The 20,737-nt window shown below is 40.6% G+C and overlaps 4 protein-coding genes across 6 annotated transcripts; 1 reads left to right on the forward strand and 3 right to left on the reverse strand.

Moving 5' to 3' along the window:
* On the reverse strand, nt 1–6,671 carry LOC4339703 (uncharacterized). Its single transcript, XM_015784188.3, has 14 exons — nt 6,489–6,671; nt 5,781–5,925; nt 5,067–5,134; nt 4,923–4,976; nt 4,736–4,819; nt 4,473–4,558; nt 4,198–4,278; nt 3,297–3,427; nt 2,386–2,427; nt 1,935–2,011; nt 1,773–1,863; nt 1,275–1,356; nt 660–732; nt 1–529 (listed from the first exon to the last, which is right to left on the reverse strand). The coding sequence occupies exons 1-14, from the start codon at nt 6,578–6,580 to the stop codon at nt 361–363; spliced, it is 1,275 nt and encodes a 424-aa protein (XP_015639674.1). The 5' UTR covers nt 6,581–6,671; the 3' UTR covers nt 1–360.
* Nucleotides 6,672–7,468: 797 nt separating this feature from the next.
* Nucleotides 7,469–12,413, reverse strand: LOC4339704 (uncharacterized). 2 transcript variants are annotated; one of them, XM_066311051.1, is made up of 14 exons: nt 12,255–12,413; nt 12,000–12,147; nt 11,751–11,791; nt 11,580–11,633; nt 11,400–11,483; nt 11,151–11,239; nt 10,908–10,988; nt 10,522–10,652; nt 9,977–10,018; nt 9,272–9,348; nt 9,105–9,195; nt 8,453–8,534; nt 7,932–8,004; nt 7,469–7,849 (listed from the first exon to the last, which is right to left on the reverse strand). In XM_066311051.1, the coding sequence occupies exons 1-14, from the start codon at nt 12,335–12,337 to the stop codon at nt 7,681–7,683; spliced, it is 1,245 nt and encodes a 414-aa protein (XP_066167148.1). In that variant the 5' UTR covers nt 12,338–12,413; the 3' UTR covers nt 7,469–7,680. The 2 variants fall into 2 exon arrangements, with proteins under 2 accessions (XP_066167148.1, XP_015639039.1); XM_015783553.3 differs by having other exon boundaries at nt 10,522–10,655.
* Nucleotides 12,414–12,662: 249 nt separating this feature from the next.
* Nucleotides 12,663–15,287, forward strand: LOC4339705 (peroxisomal membrane protein PEX14). 2 transcript variants are annotated; one of them, XM_015782176.3, is made up of 9 exons: nt 12,663–12,754; nt 12,900–13,123; nt 13,238–13,283; nt 13,464–13,495; nt 13,606–13,648; nt 13,733–13,800; nt 14,425–14,469; nt 14,533–14,601; nt 14,794–15,287. In XM_015782176.3, exons 1-9 carry the CDS (start codon nt 12,679–12,681, stop codon nt 15,004–15,006), a joined length of 816 nt encoding a protein of 271 aa, XP_015637662.1. In that variant the 5' UTR covers nt 12,663–12,678; the 3' UTR covers nt 15,007–15,287. The 2 variants fall into 2 exon arrangements, with proteins under 2 accessions (XP_015637662.1, XP_025881607.1); XM_026025822.2 differs by having other exon boundaries at nt 12,951–13,123.
* A 4,199-nt stretch (nt 15,288–19,486) lies between these two features.
* LOC4339706 (uncharacterized) lies at nt 19,487–20,737 on the reverse strand. The gene has a single exon (XM_015782584.3). The coding sequence runs from the start codon at nt 20,658–20,660 to the stop codon at nt 19,740–19,742; it is 921 nt and encodes a 306-aa protein (XP_015638070.1). The 5' UTR covers nt 20,661–20,737; the 3' UTR covers nt 19,487–19,739.

Here is a 20,737-nt window from a genome sequence, read left to right on the forward strand (position 1 = left end):
TTGTCCAAAAAATGAAATGCAAATTGATTACGTACCTCAAATAGACTTGGATAGTTCTGGTCCGTGTTTGTGAAGTGCAGAAGAGTAGACCGAACCATATGGTCTATTAATTAATTCAACACGCTCAATAATAACTTCAACTTGATTGCCCACATTCTTCTATAATCTACGGAGTTGATGGCTACACTTCCAAGGTGAGATATCACTAAGTTTCAACCTAGACATTCTTCACGACAAAACTTGTACATCATAATGGACCAACTGTCTTGCAAAGTTGAAACAGACCTACGTTTGATGATGCCTTTCAGATGTACCGGGTGAAGTTCTTTTGAGCAAAGGATTGACCAAAAACGGCCACTGCTAGAATATCTTGCTGATAGGCTTCAACTCTGTAGGTAAATGATCATAGTTGCCCGAATCAACCTCTGCCTGGAACATGGGCCGCTTCCCGTACTCTCGCAAAACACCTGGTGCCAAGTGCTCCTTGCTTGGTGTTAGCATTACATAGTTTGGATCAGCCCTTTGGTAACTGCATTTTGTTAAGAACAACGAACAAAGTGTACTCGATTAATAGCCAATGCACCGTTTCTAATAACTAGAATAGATGAACATAAATCTCGAACAGACATAATACAAATACAAGAAACAAATAATAGAACCTTGGCTGTCTAAGATCCTCAACACGAATTCCAAATCCATATGATCTTGTCCCCTTCAAATGATCGTTCACAGCTGCAAGCGCAAATTGATGTCAATGCAGTCAGTGAACAACTAAGGCTGAGTTATTTCCCCAAGGTTCCCCAACTCCCCTCTCTCGTTTTCCACGCGCACGCTTTTCAAACTGTTAAACAGTGCATTTTTTGCAAAAAGTTTCTATATGAAAGTTGCTTTAAAAAAATCAAATTAATCCATTTTTGAAAAAAAAAATGCTAATACTCAATTAATCACGCGTTAATGGACCGCCGTTTTCCGTGCGTGAGAGAAGTGTTCCCAACCGGAACTAGCGAACACACCCTAAATGTCCTTTTAAAACAAATTATTGATAGTTTGGAGCAATCTCACTAGTAACTTTCTCCATGTTCTATGGGTTCAATTATTCTACTTCACCAGAATACAAATTTAACAATGGACCAAGCACTGCAGAATCAGTTGGTCTCAATAATCAATATTTGACTTTTTTTTCCATAGGGAAAAAGTGGATACATCCTTTTTCCAGATATAATAGCTGGCCTAGTTTTGTTATTTGTATGCAGAAGTATTTGCAAGGTACACACCTGTGACACTAAATGTGAAGGATGGTCTCCACCATGACTTGAATGCCAAAGCTACAGAAGACTTGGAAGGACCTAGCTTTCCCTATTAAGAAGAAGAGAGCAATCAATATTAAAAACAAGTAAAGTAATGTTGTATCCTAAACTCTAAAGATACGGGCACTGCATATGCTCAATGTGTTCCCATCTTTTCTTGCATCATATTCATATTCACAATGATTGCTTCTACAAGGCGCAAAATAATCCAACATAAAATGGCAAAATTCCATCCATGGAGCAACGTACAGAAAAGGGCAAAACTATTCTGTAGGTTGGGTTGAATTCTTGCACTAGGTAGAACCCCTCATGGCCTCATCGTCCTATTTAATACATCTCCATAGTTTCTTAAATCATTAAGATGGGATATGCAAATTGTATGGTACAAGGTGTGCATGCTATGGTTGTACATCCTCTCTAAAAGACTAGAGACCTAATTGATGAAAATGAATGGATCTACTTAACCTTGAATAGGAAGTTCTTATTAGCTTGCCAACTTGCTGCAAACTGAAACAAGGAATTGTTGGCACTCTCTGATGGTTTATCTTTATCAATCCTATCAACGGTGTGAAATGGAGTTAGTTAGCTGATATGTGAATAACATAGTGATAGTTATTTAAGGATTACCTTGTAGCCAATTCAAGCCCAAAATCAATGTAGTTTGTGATTCCAACAATCTGATCATCTTCAAAAGGGTTTTTAACCTGGTAGATACAATCAGCACAAAGTCTCAACAAGCTTCAAGTTTAAAAACTTGTGGCGTACCATAAACGACTCAACAGTGGATGAGTGGAAGATATCATGACTGTAAGTATTTTTTCTGTTAATTGGTTAAAGATAGGCTTTTCTGCATATTATAAAAAGCTGGAGTAGCAGATATTTATCCAACCTATCATAAAATTGATGCCATGCAACCGATACCAGGAAACTATGAAACTGAGGAATCAAGGATCCACATAAATTAATAGATTCTGAACTAATACTAGAAAATTTTGATTAAGCTAAAAAATTGATGTTCTTAATAGTTTTCAGCATCAAGAAGATTTCATGAACTATAGTGAAAGAGAACCACTCTTACCCTTCTTTGAACAACCATGTGTTGATAGAACGATGCAATGAACTGCACATCAAGGAAAACAAAATGTTGTTACACACGAGTCTCGATGAAGGTCACACTAGCTAGAGATGTCACCAATCAATGATTATTTCATATGTGCTAGTGTTGTACTTCCTCCATCTACTTTTGATAGTCATATTTCATCTTGGCACACAGACCAAGGATAAGTAATTCTACCTATCATTCATTTAAACATGCTACTAGTCATTCCTCGTAAACAAGCGATTCATTAATATTTACATTTCTCGATGCCCATGTAGCCAACCTTTGTGGAAGAATGGAGAGTCACACATTAAATCAGAGAAAGTTATTAAGATAATAGGTTGTTGGATTGAAATATGCCCATCAAATTTTTTTTTTTTAGATTTGGAAATATGCCTATCAAAAGTAGATGGAGGGAGTACTTCCTTATTCTTTTATCCACTAATAATAAAATAAAATAAAATAATAATAATACCCAAAAGAAAGAAACACATAAGCATCCAGCTTGTTTCTTGACACAGTTCATGTGATTAATTATAAAATTCTTGAATATATGAAGGATTTCTTTTATTACAAGAAACACATACTGTAAGAGCTGCAACATTTCAAGTACTCCATTTAAAATTACTAGTCCAACTCTAATTATAATATGCACCTAGATCAAGGGAGAAGTAATTGGATAAAGAGAACTTTAGAGAGAAAAATAGCATGGACGTATTTATAAAGCCACATTTAAAGTTTGCCTCAAAGACCACATACAACTATCCATCACTCCATCAGAGATGGTAAATTGTCTATACTCTGTACCATTGTTAAGAGATCATAGCAAATACAAGCTAATTAACTGGGTGAAGCTTCCTAAATGAGAAAAGAGAACAATTGCCACAAACCTCTGTACTTCTGGCAAGCTCTAGAGAAAAAATGAAGGAAGGACTGAGTGGGCTTGTTAATCCTACACCATAACTGATTGCACAATTCCAGTTCTTCCAATCTGTATATGGCATAAGATGTTTGTTTCCACCTATTGCAGAATTCGCATAATGTAGAATTAGTATAGCACCATAATTAAAAAAAACTCAAAAGGTGCAAATAAATAACTCAATATTCATGTTAATTCTCTAAATGCATGAAAATGCAGATGAACGCCAAGATAGCAGATACCTATTGCACAAGTCATAACAAAAACAGCATTCCAGTCCAGTAATATTAAAACCAACATACAATAAACTTCAGCCTTTTAGTATCTTTATCTGAATTTAGAAGAACATTCATCCATAGTTATTTGGATATAAGACAAAGATGCAGTCCATAGGCCTCTATCTGAATGAAAAATTTCAGGTTTCCCATGACATGCATGTATATTCTTCTGATGGTGAATAGAATGATTGAAATCCTGGTAAAAAAAAAAAAGAATGATTGAAATGAAAAGCGCCGAACTGACATTTTAAGGGAAAACTATGTCCATATACATTAAAAAACTTTTGTTAAAAAAATTACTAGAAGAGAAAAGGAACACCAAGTGCTGCAACTATTTATTGTGTTCCCAACTTTGCATGCTCCACACCTCCAACAAATAGGCCCCTCAAAACCAGCATAAAATTTCAAAGTCCAACTCAGCTAACATAATACAAAGATGCTATTCAAAATTCACGATTGAACTTTTTTCATCTTCTGTTGATTAACTTAGGTGCTGGAGTTGAAATTTTACCAGTTGATAAACTAATCAACATCTATTTACTGAAGACTAATGTGATTGGAAGTAATTTGGGCTTCAGACTAGAAAAACTTTACTAAGTGGCTTGTATTGCACTCCTGCACTTAAGCTCCCTTTTCTCCCGACCAACCATGCTCCAGAGGGTAGTTCAGCAGATCCTGTCAAAAAAGAGAGAGAGAGAAGGTAATATCAGCACATGTGACCTTAGGAAAAAGTGAACTGCATATAGACATTATTAGGGGCCTCTTCGAGGACATTGTAAAGATTGGATATTGTGGTATGTTTATAAACAGTCACATATCATCTTTAGTCATAACAATAAATCGCATGAGAATCATAAATGATTACATACCAGGAAATGGCACAAAGGAAGACCCAAATGATAGATTCTCTGAACCGTATCTTACTCCCATGACACCATAATCCTCAGAACGCACCCTGAAAAAACTTATCTCTCTGATTCTGATGGTTTATAAATTATAAGCATATTGATTGAAATTATTCAGATGAACATTATTTGCAATCATTTATCTATGATGTCAACAAACATAGTTGTGGAAAGCTCTAACAACTCCATGCATGATTTGCAACTGCAAACAAGATGGGGTAATCTACCTGTTTCCCATTAGTAAAGGGAATGTCCCAAACGCACCAACACGGTACTTAGGATGGTAAGCACATGACCTAACCTGCAACATTCTGGATAACAAGTTATGAGCCAAACCAGCATCATCCACATAATTTTCATAAGTAAATAATAACTGCATTGATGATATTATCCACATAACAAGAAAGTACTTACGGGTTTGAAGTTGACACAAGAAGGTCCACAAAGGTATGGGGATCATCTAAATCTCTAAAAAATTAGTAAAGCATTTTTATGTTAAATTATAAAGTATAGTACATAAAAATCAAGGACTGGTAATATATATGGAATAGTAAGTACTTCTGCCAGCGAAATAGAGCATCTCCCTTTACTTGTGTTCCGTCTATTTTATCAGCAGCTGCAGACACCTAGTAATATTAAGGTAGGCAATTTTTTTTCTTTCAAAAACTAGAATTCAAGTCCATAAAAAGCATATTTATTGCACCAAGAAAAAGTCACTGAATCTGACTTCCCAGAAAGTATCATCTTAAAATAATTTCTTGTACCAAAGATGAACAAATGCAAACGATGTTAACAATCTAAGTTAATTTATCAGTCATGAGTCATGCAATAACATTGATCCTATCAGGCCTCCCAGTAGACATAAATTTGTGCCAAAATTTAACATATAATTGGCACCAGTAGATCATAATCACCAGAACAAGCAAAAATGGTAGAGGGCAGACCTTTTCAACACAGACTTGCTTTTCCAGATTTTGGTTATAAATAACAGCAACAATGTCATTAAGTGGTATAAAAACCATGGCATGGTAACGAAAGGGAGAGATGATCTAACCTTCTTTGAGCAAAGAGTTATGAACAGAGGCAATGGTAATTGCTAGCAAAATGAAGCAACAGAAAATGACAACTATAAGAAGGGTAAAAAAAATGGTGATCCGCTTATCCTCATTTCCTCATTTCCTATTAAGCTTAGACAGAAACCATAGTACCAGAAGAACCTGAAACAACAAAATAAAATAACATGGTAATGTCATGTCATGTTTGGCAGGATACAGTGGCAATCAAATCAACATGAGGATCCTCCAGTGGCTTCAGCATGACCCTTGAGGTCATATTCCCCGCATGATCAAAGTAGTCCTCAAACAGATTCTGCAGCGAGAGCTTCCCAAACATTAGCTCATACGCTGGCACCGACATCCTGCATATTTAGGACCGGAACCATTTCAGTGAATCACAACAGAAGGATCATAGGCTAACTACATAGAGACCTCTCGTCCTTTTAGGAGCATTACAATTAATCACAAGGCACACAGATTATCAGTATATCTTATCAAAATGCTTGCGTCCGTCCAGTGTCTCAGCCAGAGATGTGCATTCCCAGCAAAAATTATCAGAATCGGAACTACAACCATAAGCAGCCGGTGTGAATGCCATTGTACATTTGCACCGACCTACAGCTTCGGTTCAGTTCAGAATGTAGAGAACGGCCAAGCGCGAGATACCACTAAACACTAATCACGATTATTCAGCCTAGCGAGTGGGGGAACCTGCAACTACAAGGCTCTAGTTACTGAAGCGAATCGCGCATTCATGTAGAAGTAGAACACGTTTGAATCAACCGAGAGTGTAATAAGGCGAGCACTACCAGTGACACTAGCTCCTGACGCAAACGAGCGAGTTCGACGGATTTCGTTTAGGGAGGGAAGGTGAGAAGGGAGAAGAGGGGGGAGACCGGCGGCGGCGAAGGCGGAGGCGGCGGACCTGGTGCGGGCGGCGATGGGTGGGTAGTCGAAGAGCGGCGGGACGAGCACCATCGGCGGCGGCGGCTCCGCCTTGCTCCAGAAGATCCCCATCTCTGACGAAGCCGAGTGCGCACGCTGCCTCTTCTTCTCCCTCTCCTTCCTTCCTGAACCCTCCTCCTCTCAGTCGGTCACTTTGAACTCTGAAATCGAAAGAGCGGTGGCTGAAATATTTCTGCTCCCATGTCACACAACTGCGCGCTACGGAATTTCGTTTCGTTTTAGATTGGAATTTAAAAGCTGCATATGCATATACTTACTCCGTTTTTTAATAGATATAACCATTTATTTTATTTATTTATTTTTCAAATATATAAAATATAAATCATGCTTAAGTACATTGACTGATAAAACAACTCACAACAAAATAAATTATAATTACATAATTAAGTAAGATGAATGATCAAATGTGCCATAAATTTTTTAATAAGATAAATGATCAAATGTGTGAAAAAGATAACGACGTCATCTATTTATAATTACATAATTTTTTTTAAAGTAAGATGAATGATCAAATGTGCCATAAATTTTTTTAATAAGATGAATGTTTAAATATGTGAAAAAAATAACGACGTCATCTATTTAAAAAACAAATGTGGTATAGAGCTATGTTCGTTACGGGAGGTTCACAACCGGAACACAGTGCGCATGGAAAACAGAGCAGTCCATTAGCGCGTGATTAATTAAGTTCTAGCTAATTTTTTTTCCCAAAAATAGATTAATATGATTTTTTTAAGCAACTTTCGTATAGAAACTTTTTACAAAAGCTGCACTCTTTAGCAATTTGAAAAGCATGTGCGTGAAAAACGATAGGGGGAGTTGGGAAGGGGAAAGGAACCTCAGTCTCTCTACTTGCGTGTTGCTTCAAGACATTATAATAATCAATCTATAATCAATCAACTAAATAAGTGCTGATGTTTGTTACTTACCAAATCGCAGATATGGCTAACTTTCCCACCATATCGTAGAGAATGTCTCATTTTGTATCATTGTGTATACATACTCATAGAAAAATGCCACAATATTCACTATGAGAAAAAAATGCAGGTATTTTTTTTAAAAAAAAAGTAAAACGAGACATTAAGCTATATTGAAGTTCCTACACCAAAGAATGGAAATTATATGATTACAATATCTTGTCTATTGGAATATAGTTACAATATCTTGTCTATTGGCTTCAACCCTGTAGGCAAATTGTCATAATTGCCTGAATCAATGTCCGGCTGAAATATGTACTTCTTCCCTAGCTTCTTTAAAAACCGGGGTTCCACATCCTCTTTGTTTTGTGTGACAATCACATAGTTCGAATAAGCCATTTGATAACTGCATCCCAATAAGATAGCAAATATTATTATCAATATTGTAACATATTAGCAATATTATCTTGTGGTAGATAAAAAAAAACCTGGGCTCTTTAAGATCCTCAATGGAAATCCCAAATCCATATGATCCTGTCCCCTTCAAATGATCATACATAGCTGCAAAAAGAAATATTATGGAGCCATTATGAACAATTTAAACAACATCATTTCCTATTATAACGAGCCACATATAATATATGAGCATCTCAAACCCCCAAATATGAGGTTTTACTTATTGAGAAAAAACTTGAATACTATAGCACTTGATGTAAGAGAAACAAAAGGGGGGGTATGTGGGGATATTTAGATTACGAATCTTCGATTGTTAATCTTTCAAATATAAATTGCTAATATTAAAAGAGAATTTCTATCTCCCTATTGGGAAACATAAAATTCTCATTGAAACCAAAATAGAGGGGAACAAAAAGAGATATTTAAGTGAGGGTAAAAAAAACACAGAACTTTTAAAGCGTAATTTAATGTTGAAGTGTCCATGAATCTTGTTGTGATAACTTTCCCCTTGCAAATAAAATTGTTGCTAGCTAAAATTAGAAGGTCTACAAACCTGTGAAGCTAAATGTAAAGAATGGTCTCCACCAAGATTTCATTGCCAAAGCCATGGAAGATTTGGAGGGACCTAACTTTCCCTGTTGAGAAAATAGAAATAGTGTCACCACAAATAAATGAAAATACCAACCTAAGCATAAGGGTTAATTTCATCTTTACTCTCAATACACCTTGTGAGTTGTGAACCATTCAATAATCCTTATAAAATGAGTAGTGGGGGTACCACCACCACCTAACTATCAACTCTCAAATTTTTTTAAGAAAAAGAGATGACATATGGGGGTTAGAGGACCCATATGTCAACTACTTCCACCAACTCTCTACTTTTTGTGAGAGAGTGTGAAGCTAAAAAGATCCACACGTGAGTAACAAATATGTACAATAATTAAGAGATGGTAATAACACATTAATGATAACTTAATAATTAAAATCTCATTGCAACGCACGAGTAATATGCTAGTTTATTATAAATTTAAAAGAAAATTTTAAAATATGTTTAGCAGAGAAGTCCTACAAAACTTTGCCACCAAGTAGCATGTGAGCCGCCTCTTTTCTTTTTAATAGATTTTTTGAAATTTCCTTCATCCATTAAGGTATTCTCTAATAAATTTTATTTTATTAATGCATAAATGATATGAAAAATAACTGACCTTTACTAGAAAGTTCTTACTAGCCTGCCAACTTGCAGCTACCTGGAATGAGGGATTGCTAGCATTTTCTTTCGCCTTGTCTTTATCCAAGCTAAGGCTCAAAAAAAAGGGATTAGTTAATATAATTGATGCGTAATTCAGAAAATTATCTTAATTTTTATGTTTACCTTGTGGCTAACTCAAGCCCAAAGTCAACAAAGTTCGTGGTTCCGATAATGTGTTCTTCTTCACGGGGATTCATTACCTAATAGACAATTAGACATACACAATGCAGATTGTTGTCAAGATTCAATATGTCCTAGTTACATTAAAATGATTAATAAATAAAATAACTTAGCGTTTCAACTCATGAATCTTCATAACTTAGTGTCCTATATCCTATAATATCAGTTTTGTATAGTTTTTAGTTGTATCATAATGGCACAATGCAATTTTTTTTTTGAAAAGAGTGCACAATGCAATGGCTTCCTAGAGGTGCAAAGATAATGAAAGCAAAAAAAAAAGGGGGGGTACTAAAACAGTATGCACGAGGGAATATAGTAAGCAAAATTATCTATTTTGAAAACATGTAAAGTGGCATTGCTATCTCAGATTCTTCTTTCTCCATTGAAATGCACCTGCATGCACATCTTATAATCTGAATATGCATCGAACCAAAAAAGGATGGAAATTATTTGGTCAGGTGCACACAGTATACAACAATTTACATTTCATCCTAGAAAGAATAGTGCTAAAACAAATAAGCTAATCCTTAACATGCTGCTAGAACCTAGAGCACATTGATGAGCGCAACAGAATGGGTAATCCTTTAAATAAATTGAGAAAACATGAAGCATTTTTATGGAACATAGACTAAATTAAAAATTCCATACCCTTCTCTGAACAACGAAGTGCTGATAGAACGATGCAACTAGCTGCACATCAAGGAAAAGAAAATGACATCACACATGAGATTCAAAAGATAAATATTGTTGCAATTGAGATTGAGATAAGATCAAATTACGGCAGGTTATCAAGTTTTTCTTAGCAGCGAACAAATATAATTGTTGTTATTTTAGATAATAGATCATTGCTTCCTTCCCAACAGAGTCAAGGTTAGGAAGAAACAAGACATCAGGCCCATAGTTTCATGACATTGTTCGGTGTTTCGTTATTCAACATGGAGGTATAGATAATCGTGCGGATATGAAATTCTTGTGTATAAACACATGTGCATACATATACTGAGACTGATGACATGAATAGTCACATTTTTAGTGCGGCAGAACTAAAACTAAAAGATGCCTTAATAACATGCACAAGGTATCCATCAAAAACATGCTATTTCGATAATCTTGTCAAAATATCCTAACAACTGCAATATAGTACAAACTATGTGAAGCTCTGTTATCAAATAATGAGAACAATAATGGCAAACCTGTGTATTTCTGACAAGCTCTAGAGAAAAATTGAATGAAGGGCTGAGTGGGCTAGTTGAGCCCATACCATAACTAATTGCACAATTCCAGTTCTTCAAGTCTGTCAAAGGCACAGGATGCATGCTTTCACCTGCTAGAGTATTTATGAATGAAAAAGAGAGAATCAAATACAACAACATAATGCCATAAACTTTTAAAAGTTTATAAAAGGGGAAATCAACATCTAATTATTTGAAGGCCTTATTTGAATGCAAGGAAAGGACAACTTTTTAACATATAAGCATATGTAATGCCTCAAAACTCATGAGAGATAAGGGGGAAAATTCTTAAGTTTCATTAGGCTACTCTTCCTATGATCCGTTAAGGTTTAGTAACTCGCACTCACAGAGTGGCTTGTATTGTATCCCTGCGCTTATATTCCCTTTCCTGCCAACTAACCATGCACCGTAGGGTACTTGACCAGATACTGCAAAGAAAATATTATGTTGTGACAATATGTAAGAATATCATTAGAGCTTGACTTAAACATATTGATTTAAAATTGAGACAGCTGATCTACTTGGCTGCATATTATTTTCATTCTCCAAGTCCAAATAAGTTAGAATTAGAACTATGAGTAATTACATACAAGCAAACGGCAGAAAGGATGCCCCAATAGACAGATTCTCTGAACCATATCTTAAACCCATAATACCATAATCTCCTTCTGAACAGTCCCTACAAATAAATAAATAAATAAATTTAACCATGTCATTTTTATGGGTTCAATGCATATTGATAGAAATCAATAATGAGAATATCAGAATTATTGGTAGCATATAGTGGAAAAGTATAACACCTATGCATGATCTGCGACCATAAACAAGATATGGCCTACCTGTTTGCCTTAAGTAAAGGGAATGTTCCAAATGCACCAATTCGATACTTAGGATAGTAAGCACACGACCTCAGCTGCACCATGCTGGATAAAAAAGTTATAAGCGAAATCAACATTATCTATGCACCATTTAGGATATAAGTTTCAACATAAATGTCAATCCAACAAGAAAATGCTTACGGTTTTGGTGTTGACAAATGAAGGTCCATAAAGGTATTTGGATCATCCAAATATCTGTAAAGTAATTCAGTTGAGCCATTTTTTGTTTAGAGTAAATGCTTAGAATAGTAACAAAGTGGCATAGAAATCTGGAAATAATGAAGCTTTAGTAAACTATGCAATAATAACCACCTCTGCCAGCGAAACAGAGCCTCACCACCCGTTGTAGTCATCTAGTAAAGCCGAGTTAAGAAAAAAAAATACATTGCAATAACGTAGGAGGAAAAAAAAACCGGTAAAAACATCATAACAAACAGAGAAGAAAAAAACGTTATTGATAATCCACGTTTCGCACAAAATTTCACCGAAATAAAAAGGAACCAGATCAAAGATCATCACAATGCTAACAAAACGAAAAAAAGTCAATGTTCGAATGGATACTTTGGCGGTCAAATCAACATGAGAATCAACCAGTGGCCTCAACATAATCATCCCTGAGGTTATGCTCCCAACTTGATCGAAGTAATCGTCAAACAGGCTCCGCCGCTGGAGCTTCCCGAACATGACCTCGTACGCCGGCACCGCCATCCTGCCCAAACAATGCCAACCACACTTCAGCTCCATAAAAAAGACAACCAAATTCGTCGATGAATGCAAGCAATCTGAGTAGTAGAAGATCGCGGAGATGTTGGTGACCTGGTGCGGGCGGCGGCGGCGGGAAATGTGAAGGGCGGCGGCACCAGCACCATCGCCGGCGGCATCTCGTCGTACCGCCGCATCGTGCTCCTCCTCCCCTGCAAATCGATCTCGCTTCCAAACTAACCAAGCGGCCGCCGCTGCTGATAAGTCCTTTTTCCTTTTCCTTTTCGCCTTCGTTTTCGCGCTCGCGGTTGATCTCTCCCGGCCTTGTACGCCACCCGCGTCCTCCCCCATCCTTTCTTGCCAAACAAGCCTGGCCTGCAACCATGGGCCCGGCCCATGTAGGCCCACAAATGTGGGCCTGCGGCTATGGGCCAGGCCTGTCTGAGCCCACATAAATGGGCCCACATGTCAGGCTCCTCTCCTCGGTTCGTCTAGTCGTCTTCCTACTCTCCTCCGATCTCCAATTCTTATCCAACCCATGGTGCTTGGCTCCCCGGAAGTCGGGATGGAGGATTCGTCGGCGACTCACCTCTCCGACGAGGTGCAGGATCCAGGTTCGATCCATAATCTTACTTGCTTTCGTCGCCACTTGGTAGTGAAGCTCTAGTTAGTCTGTAGTTAGGGTTGTGATTTGTGAAGGGAAGCAAAATCAGTAGCTCGATACCTAATCGATGAACTCCATGCTTGCCATGGCTCTAGGTCGAGGAAGCTCAGATGCTTCTGTTCGTACTTCTTTGCGAGATTCGACAGGAAAGGAGGCTGTTGCGGCCGTTGAACCGGTGAGGGAGGAGCTGGTTCAGAGCGCGGTCGGTTTTCTGAAACACCCAAAGGTAGTGGCCTCTTCTGATGTCCAGAGGCGTTCTTTCCTTGAGAAGAAAGGGCTCACCGTGGATGAAATCGATGAGGCATTTCGACGTTTACTTGTAAGATTTGTTCTTTTCGCTGCCTTGTCGGCTCTTCTTTTTTTCAGAGCAGGGGTGAATCACTGGTGGTTCTGACTTGATTAATTTCTCTAACTTAGTTTCTGCAATTTTCAGAGCCCATCTTCAAACTCCATGAGTCCAAATTATTGCACATATCAAGGTATGCTGTGGTCACCTGTCAAGATTGTTGATTAGGTGATGGTGTTGTTCTGTGTGATTGGTCACTCCAAATGAACTTCCCCTCTTTAGGTTTATATATGCACAACGGTGCTCTAAAGTGTAAATGGCTTCATCAAGACATGTCTAATGACATCGCCTTGTGTTTTCCTTCATTTTTCAGGGGTATCTGATCATTCTTCAAAAATCACACAGGTCAGCTAAAAAGTACAGAAAAATGTTTTTTTCAGTCCACACTTGGTATCGATCATGCATTATGATGTTTATGTTGCAAGCTTTAAGTTATCCCTTTCTCTTTGCCACAGGAGAATCCTTCAACAGTTACAAAATGTATGGATGATGATTCAGGTTTGCTCATGCTGCCTTTCCATGAGTCATGTTGACTAATTTATCCATGTTTTCTAATTCTGTTGTTCCTTCTTGCTTTTATAGGGAGACCTGAGCCTGAAACTGAATCTGTGGATCCTGTGGTGCCTCGCCACCCAAAATCATATATGGAGGTCAGCTATATTGAGCATCACCTTTTTTTTTTCCTGTCACTCTAGCATGAGCGTAGAATCGATGTGTTTTTCTTTACTCCTAAGCATGCTACTTGAATATTTACCAATGAAGTTTAGAGTGTACAGTTGTTACTGACTGTATCGTGTTGCACGATCTATGATTCTAGTAGTCTGTAAGTGAACGCAAGTTACATTTGCTTGTGCTGGTGAAAGGTCATTCAAGAGTCAAGACTACCTTGCTAGGAAGTGCGCTTTCTTAATAGTTTTAGATATAAACTTGAGCACTCCTTCATCCACTTTAATCGCTAAGTGCAGCTCAATGCTTTGCTGGCATGCACAGTAGATTTTTCTTCCTTCTTTTGATGTACCATATACTGGACATTGGAGGGCAACTCATCAACATGTTTTATATATTTTGGGGATTATCTATTGTATGATGGTGCAAGTAATTTTAGTGTGCTCTTATTAAAGTATTAGGACAAAAACAACTTATCAGCCAGAAAGTTTTATTATTTTTTTGGATTTAATGTTGTGATGATGAGTAAGGAATATTAAAGTATGCAGATTCTGTTGCTGAACCAAAAATTAGCTCTTAACTGTCATACTGGATTTGACACTTGACAGATCATGGAAATGATACAAAGGGGAGAGCGGCCAGATGATATACAGGTATATCTGAGTTTATGCTTGTCAAGTTGACTTTGTGACCTTATCGTTTCTGTTTCAATATAGGACATTAATGATGACCCTCCAAACCCTTATCAACCAATCTCGGAATCCCGCATGGCACCAAAGCCCAAGGTTTGTAGTTTTACATTTCCAGCTAAACAAACCTTTAGTAGTATAGGATGTAGTTCTTTTGTTAGCATGATAGAAAGTATGTACATGTACGTAGGGACTACAACCAGCATTTTATGCTGAAATTAGAGTAACTTCATGCTAGGCTGTTTTCGGACAACACAGTTCACTCACGTTTATTTTGTCGGTAAACAGCCATGGGAAAAGCAGGGTCAAGAAAGTTCCATCTGGGAGTTGAAATCTCAGTCAATGGACACCATCGAATCGAGATCAGAAATTCAACTTGACAGCGCCAACCAATTTACTGAAACGGAGAATAGATCAAATCAAGGGGACTCACTATTGCTGGAAGAAACGGTTGCAGGTTCTGAAGCTCACACAGATGATGCTGCCTCGACAAAGTCGTAAATGCAAAAGCACGTGATGATGGAATTGAACATGCTGGGAAACTATTTCAACATATACTTAGCCAAAAAGCTCGAATTTCTAGTGCAACAGTTTTCTGAAATTCTCTGAACCTGCTTTCTCTGAGCTCACTGATCTGCGTACTTCCCTATTGTTGGAATCAGATTTAGCAGGCACAAAAGACCTCCCAATTTTCGTTAGCTGGAACAGTTATACAATCTGTATAATGTAATCATGAAAAATATACAAACAACAACATGAAATGTTGTGACTTGTGAGGCTCATGTCATGTCTGAAGTCTGAACCCTTGCATCTGTAACAGACAAGCAAAGATTGCTTGATTGGCTAGAAATAGAATTGTTGAATCTGAGGAAACCATTAGGAACAGAGTACCGACACTGATCCCAGTGTGAACCCGGCTAGGTGTGAAAGTCTCCCCAATAGTGTGTAACCCCATCTGCTCTTTTTCGTGGCGTCGAATATGCTTCAGCGTGCGTGTCGCTAGCAACGAACAGCAACCGGAGAAGAAATGAATTCGGCCTTGCTTTGATACGCATCTGACTGCCTACTATGCCGATGGGTCTTGACGCGACGTTGATACACCACACAGTGACACACACAACTCCTCATCTTTTCCAAGTTTTCCAACGCCAACTACCTCGACCAGCAATCAACCTAACCTAGACGATGCAAGAGACGATCGAGACACAAAGCTACATGCCTAACCAGTCCAAAATACCACTGCTCTTACCCGGTCTTGCTTGCAGAATTAACGACATGTTTGGTGCCTTCTTGGTTGGGCAAAAGCAAGTGCCATTTTGACTTGACTAGTGAGTAGTATTACTACATAGTAGGAGTACATACTATTCTTTGCTCATAATGCAGAGTTGTGTTTGACTGGGTACTAATGCTCGTCAATGCACTCTTACTAGCTCAGGAGAATGTTCTTTTTAACGTCTTTGATACGTCAAGATGACGTTGTGAAGTTGCGGTGCAGAAGAGAGTTTTGATGGCAATGATTCAGATTAGGTGCTGTAACTGGAGATGACGTCAGGGAAATAGGAGAGGGCCAAAACTTGAAAGCTAGAGCAGCGTCAGCAATGAGCCTAAGTTTAGGTAGTATTAGGCAGCTCAAATTGGTCATCATGTCAATGACAACCCTGGTCCTAACACCTTGTATGACAACACACGCAAACAAAAGCATTTCCATTTTCTGTAAACATTTGCAATGATGCAAACTAAAACAGATGTCAATTTGCCATTACATGTAGAAATAGGACTTTGAACCCATGACCTTTGCGGTAGTCAACCAATTTTCTATGTGAGTAGTCCACCCTGTACCATCGAATTACATTTTCCATCATTTCAATCGTCCCCTGTTTTTTAGCCTTTTTAGCCTGTAATTATATTTGTAGGAAGAGCGATTTTACTGCCTTTGAGGTAACAGGAGATATCAAATTTGATACATCTCGGTACCTTTGATATTGTCGAGGGAAGACCCTCAATAGCGGGGAGTCGTGAGACCCCCCTTTCGTGAGTTCGGCTGGGGGCGGAGGCCCGTCTCTTGAAAGTCGCTTGCTCATCCCTAGGACTATCGGTGAGTTTGCACGTAGTCGGATTATACAGGTTCGGGCCACTATAGAGCGTAACACCCTACTTCTGTGTTTGGGATTATGGATGAGTTTTACAAGGGTTTCTTCACTCCGGAGAGTGCACTTGCTTTCTCTCTTCTGGAGTTCAGGTATTCTGGGCGTCATCCCCTTTCTCAGTGGGCAGGGTCCTCCTTTTATAGCTTAAGGGGATACCACATGTGCCGCCTCTACCTACCCTCTATGGGGGGGAACCCCACTCCACTTTTTTGGGCTTCAAACTGTGTCTTCTCCCGGAAGCTAAGCAATAGCCGTTTCTTGAGCAGAATTCGGCGTCGTCCCCCGTCTGACACGGGGGACAGCCCTGTCATTCCCTCATAAATGAACGGTGACATGCAACAGCCCTTCCTCAAGTGACGCCCGGATGTGACGGGTCATACCCACCCCCACTCCGCCGGGGACAAGGGCGACGTGAGGACACGACTGCCCTATCCATCGGATGTGACGGAGACGGGCCGATCACAGACCGGTCACATCCGATGGACAGGGGTTAGCTAGGCGCGCCGCACGTCTGCCCTGACCGCATTAAATGCGGTGAGGGACAGTTGGGGCGTTGCACATTTATGGCTGTTCAGCCTGCACTCCCCTTTTGCTCTCTCCCTCTGCCGCGTGGCGGCCGGGTGAGGGCCTCGGGGCGAAGCCGTGAGAGAGCCCGAGGGGGTGACGTCATGCCCTGAGCCCCCGCCCCCCCCCCCCCCCCCCCCCCCGCGCTGCTTCTACGACTCGCGTGTCGCGTGAGTGGGGCCAACCTGCAGAGTCACGTGGCCAAAGGGAAAGTAATTCCCCTCTACTTCTCATACCCCCGGGCCCATATCTCCAACATATATGTATCAAAATTTGATACCTCTCGGTACCTCTTGGTATCTCTTAAGTATAGTAACATTTCTTTTTTAGAAATTAGATATATGACAGTTTTGTTCTTAAAATTTTATTGCAGGAGGTTTTTAAATGGAAAAAAAGGGGTTATTTTCTGTAGTCATGGCTGATGCTGATGGCACTGGTGTGAGCTAGTAACAATCCAGAGAACAAGTTGACGGGAACAGATGACTATAAACGGGCTATTGGTGTGCGTCGAGATCAAATGGATAATTCCTCTCACCGGCGCCGGATTCTCCTGGGCAAAAATGTGGAGTTTGCTCGGCCAAGTGGTCAGCAGCTCAGGCACGCACAGTCTCTTTTTCACAGTTTTAATAGGAGTACGAGACTGACTGCGACGCAATGCCTTCTGGCTCTTTTGTTTTGTTCCTTTTGTTCTGTTTCGTTTTACTCCCCCGAAAACAACATCACGCTAGCCGATCAAGCTTCCTCCTGCGAGAATGCGACGCGAAAACTAAATGGAAATGGTTGAAGGTTTGAGCCCGATCAGGCACGTTTCCCAGCTCAAGCAAAGGATCTCACCCAATGTTACTGACTTTCTGCTACCTGAAATGAATGCAGTTTCTGGGCACAGGTTTTGGTCTCTGAATATGAAACTCTGAAAAAGTAATTCTGAACATGGAGAAGAAGTTCAGACAGGAGGAAATATTGGAATGCAGGAAATTCAGTAAAGGTGTGTAGACAAGTAGAATTAGACAGAGAAATAGATTATGGGCTTCAGCTAGAAGTTACCGCATCTCATCTCAGATTAGAAGTTTGAAAAACCAAACAAGCAGATGAGAGATAATTAACCTCTCCATCCAAATCCATCACTCCAGTTATATGTTCTAACTGCATGTGCTTTTCTTTTCATGTAACTATCGTTGAGCACGTGATAATCAGCTGCTCTCATGTATGAATGCTCTGCTACAGTCGCGGAGAATTGACACGAAAGATACACAAAATGGATCGAACACCAGCATTTCAAATCGATAGAACAGGAGAGCCATTTTCATCATGGTGTCCAGTTAATTTAGCAATCGTCGGTCGATCGGTGGTGCCCATTTCAGATTGGCCATTCCGTACGTTTGTCCCTATGCTGTCATGATCCCAATTATGAACGAGCGAACTGCATATATCTTACCGGACGTCTCCAGCAATCTTAAGCAACAAGCACCGAATCAATCACGAAGCACTGCTACACATTCTGGATCTGATTTTTTTTTCAAGGCAAATATTTTGTATCTGATTTTTTAATTTTTTTTTACCATTTATAAGAAAGTATCACTGTATTTTTCTATAAAACTCGATACCTTTATATGCCTTTTTTCTAGTGTAGAATTCACTGAAAATTTTGATATTTACTACAAATACTTTTTAAAATTTCTCCTTGTTAATTAACCATAACATAAATTAGGCATCATGAATATGAGTTAGAATGTGCAGAATTGTTGAAATCTCAATGCTACAATTGTAGGTTAGGTCTCGTTGGAAAAATCTCTCGATTACTAAAAAAGAAAGACATGAAGGCCTTTTTCTGGATCACAAATTTTACAGGATTTTTGCACCGTCCAGTTCTATTCCTTTAAAACTATCCTCCATTTCAACGAGGTCAAAAATTCCACCTATATGCACGCACCGCCTGGGCGAGCACCGATCGAATCGTCGGAGTCCGGCCGGCCACCTGGCGCCGCCGCCGCCGCTCGTGATGGCGGCGCATCCACGGCACCTCGGCCGGCCGGCGCCGCACACGTGTCGCGCTTTGTGCTAATTAATCTCGTTCGTTTCCAGCCCTAAAGCTAGTCGTAATTAGCTGTTACTACCTTTCCTTTAAAGTAGCAGGACGCACCGTGCTCAAAGTATGTATCATGTGTGTCTACACAGTGATCCAACAGTACTATCACCACGTGTGCATCATCCATCAGAAATAATTTATTAAAGAATATAGTAAAAACAGGTAAATATTAATTTACGGAAAATAAAAAAATGTCACTCTCACAAAATTAATGAATTTGCTATTGCACATGTACAAACTCGGGTGTACAAAACCTTGTCTAATGGAGGTTTTTCTCGCGCCACCCGTAGGCGTTCACACTCTGTCCGAGAAAGACAAAGGCCAGTTAAGTCACTGACTTCACACTGTTCATAGTCCACATTAAGCCGTAATTAATTAACCTAATCACGTGATTAATTGACTATCAATATATGCAGAACCAAACACTGTAAAATTAATTAGAACGGATGCGGGTGGCTGCGGCTGATGCCGTTCACGTTGGCGAAGAGGCCGACGAGCTCTTCCCGGTAAGGCAAGAACGTCCGCCGCGGCGTGCCCCCGCCGGCGCTGGTGCCGGTGGCGCCACCGCCCTTAGCGCCGTAAGCTATCCTGTGGATGGCGGCGACCGTGTCGATCTCTGCGGCGGCGGCCTGTGCCGTCTTGCGGCCGCTTGCCGGCGTCGGCTTGGGTGGTTTGGGTTTGGGCTTGAAGTGTTCGACGTCGTTCTCCTTGCTACTGGGCGGCGGGATGGGGAGGAACAGGAACTTCTCCTTGCCGTCGCTGTGGCTGCGGCCGACGACGAGCTCGCTGATGCGGCGCCACCGCGCCATGGACCCCGTTGAGCCGCTCTTCCTGGGCGGGCGCGGGGAGGCCGATGCCGAGGCGGAGCCGGCGCCGGCGCCGGGCGTCCAGAGACAGTAGCTCTCCGGCGGCGCGCCGTCCAGGCCGCCCTCGTCGGACGCCGGCGCGGAAGACGACGACGACGACGACGTGGACGTGGACCACCTGTCGAACGAACCACGGGACTCCTCGAGGAAGAGCCGCCCGAGCGGGCCCCTCGTCCGCGGCGGCACCGTCGCCGCAGCGTCGTCCTTGGCCAGATGCTGCTGGCGATCGCCTCCTCCTCCGGCGCCGGCGCGGCCGAAAACCGGGTAGAACGGCTTGATGCGGCCGTCGGCGAACAGGTCGTCGGCCACGGCGGCGGTGCCCGCGGGGGAGTCCCTGCTGACGAAGGGGAACTCGAACTCGAACTCCCCATCGGAATCAGATTCCTCCTCCACTCCCGTCGTCGTCACGTCGCTGGAAGAAGCCTCCGCCGGCAGCACGTCAGCGGCGACGTCGGCGGTGGGATCTTGCGGCTCTGGAATCCTCTCCTCCATGGTGGCAGGAGAGGGGGAAGGAATGAGAATTGAGAGATAGGAGGAGGAGTAGACGAGAGGCGACGACGCGGGTGGAT

This window comes from Oryza sativa, chromosome 5 (genome assembly GCF_034140825.1).
Source record: "Oryza sativa Japonica Group chromosome 5, ASM3414082v1".
Lineage (NCBI taxonomy): Eukaryota > Viridiplantae > Streptophyta > Magnoliopsida > Poales > Poaceae > Oryza > Oryza sativa.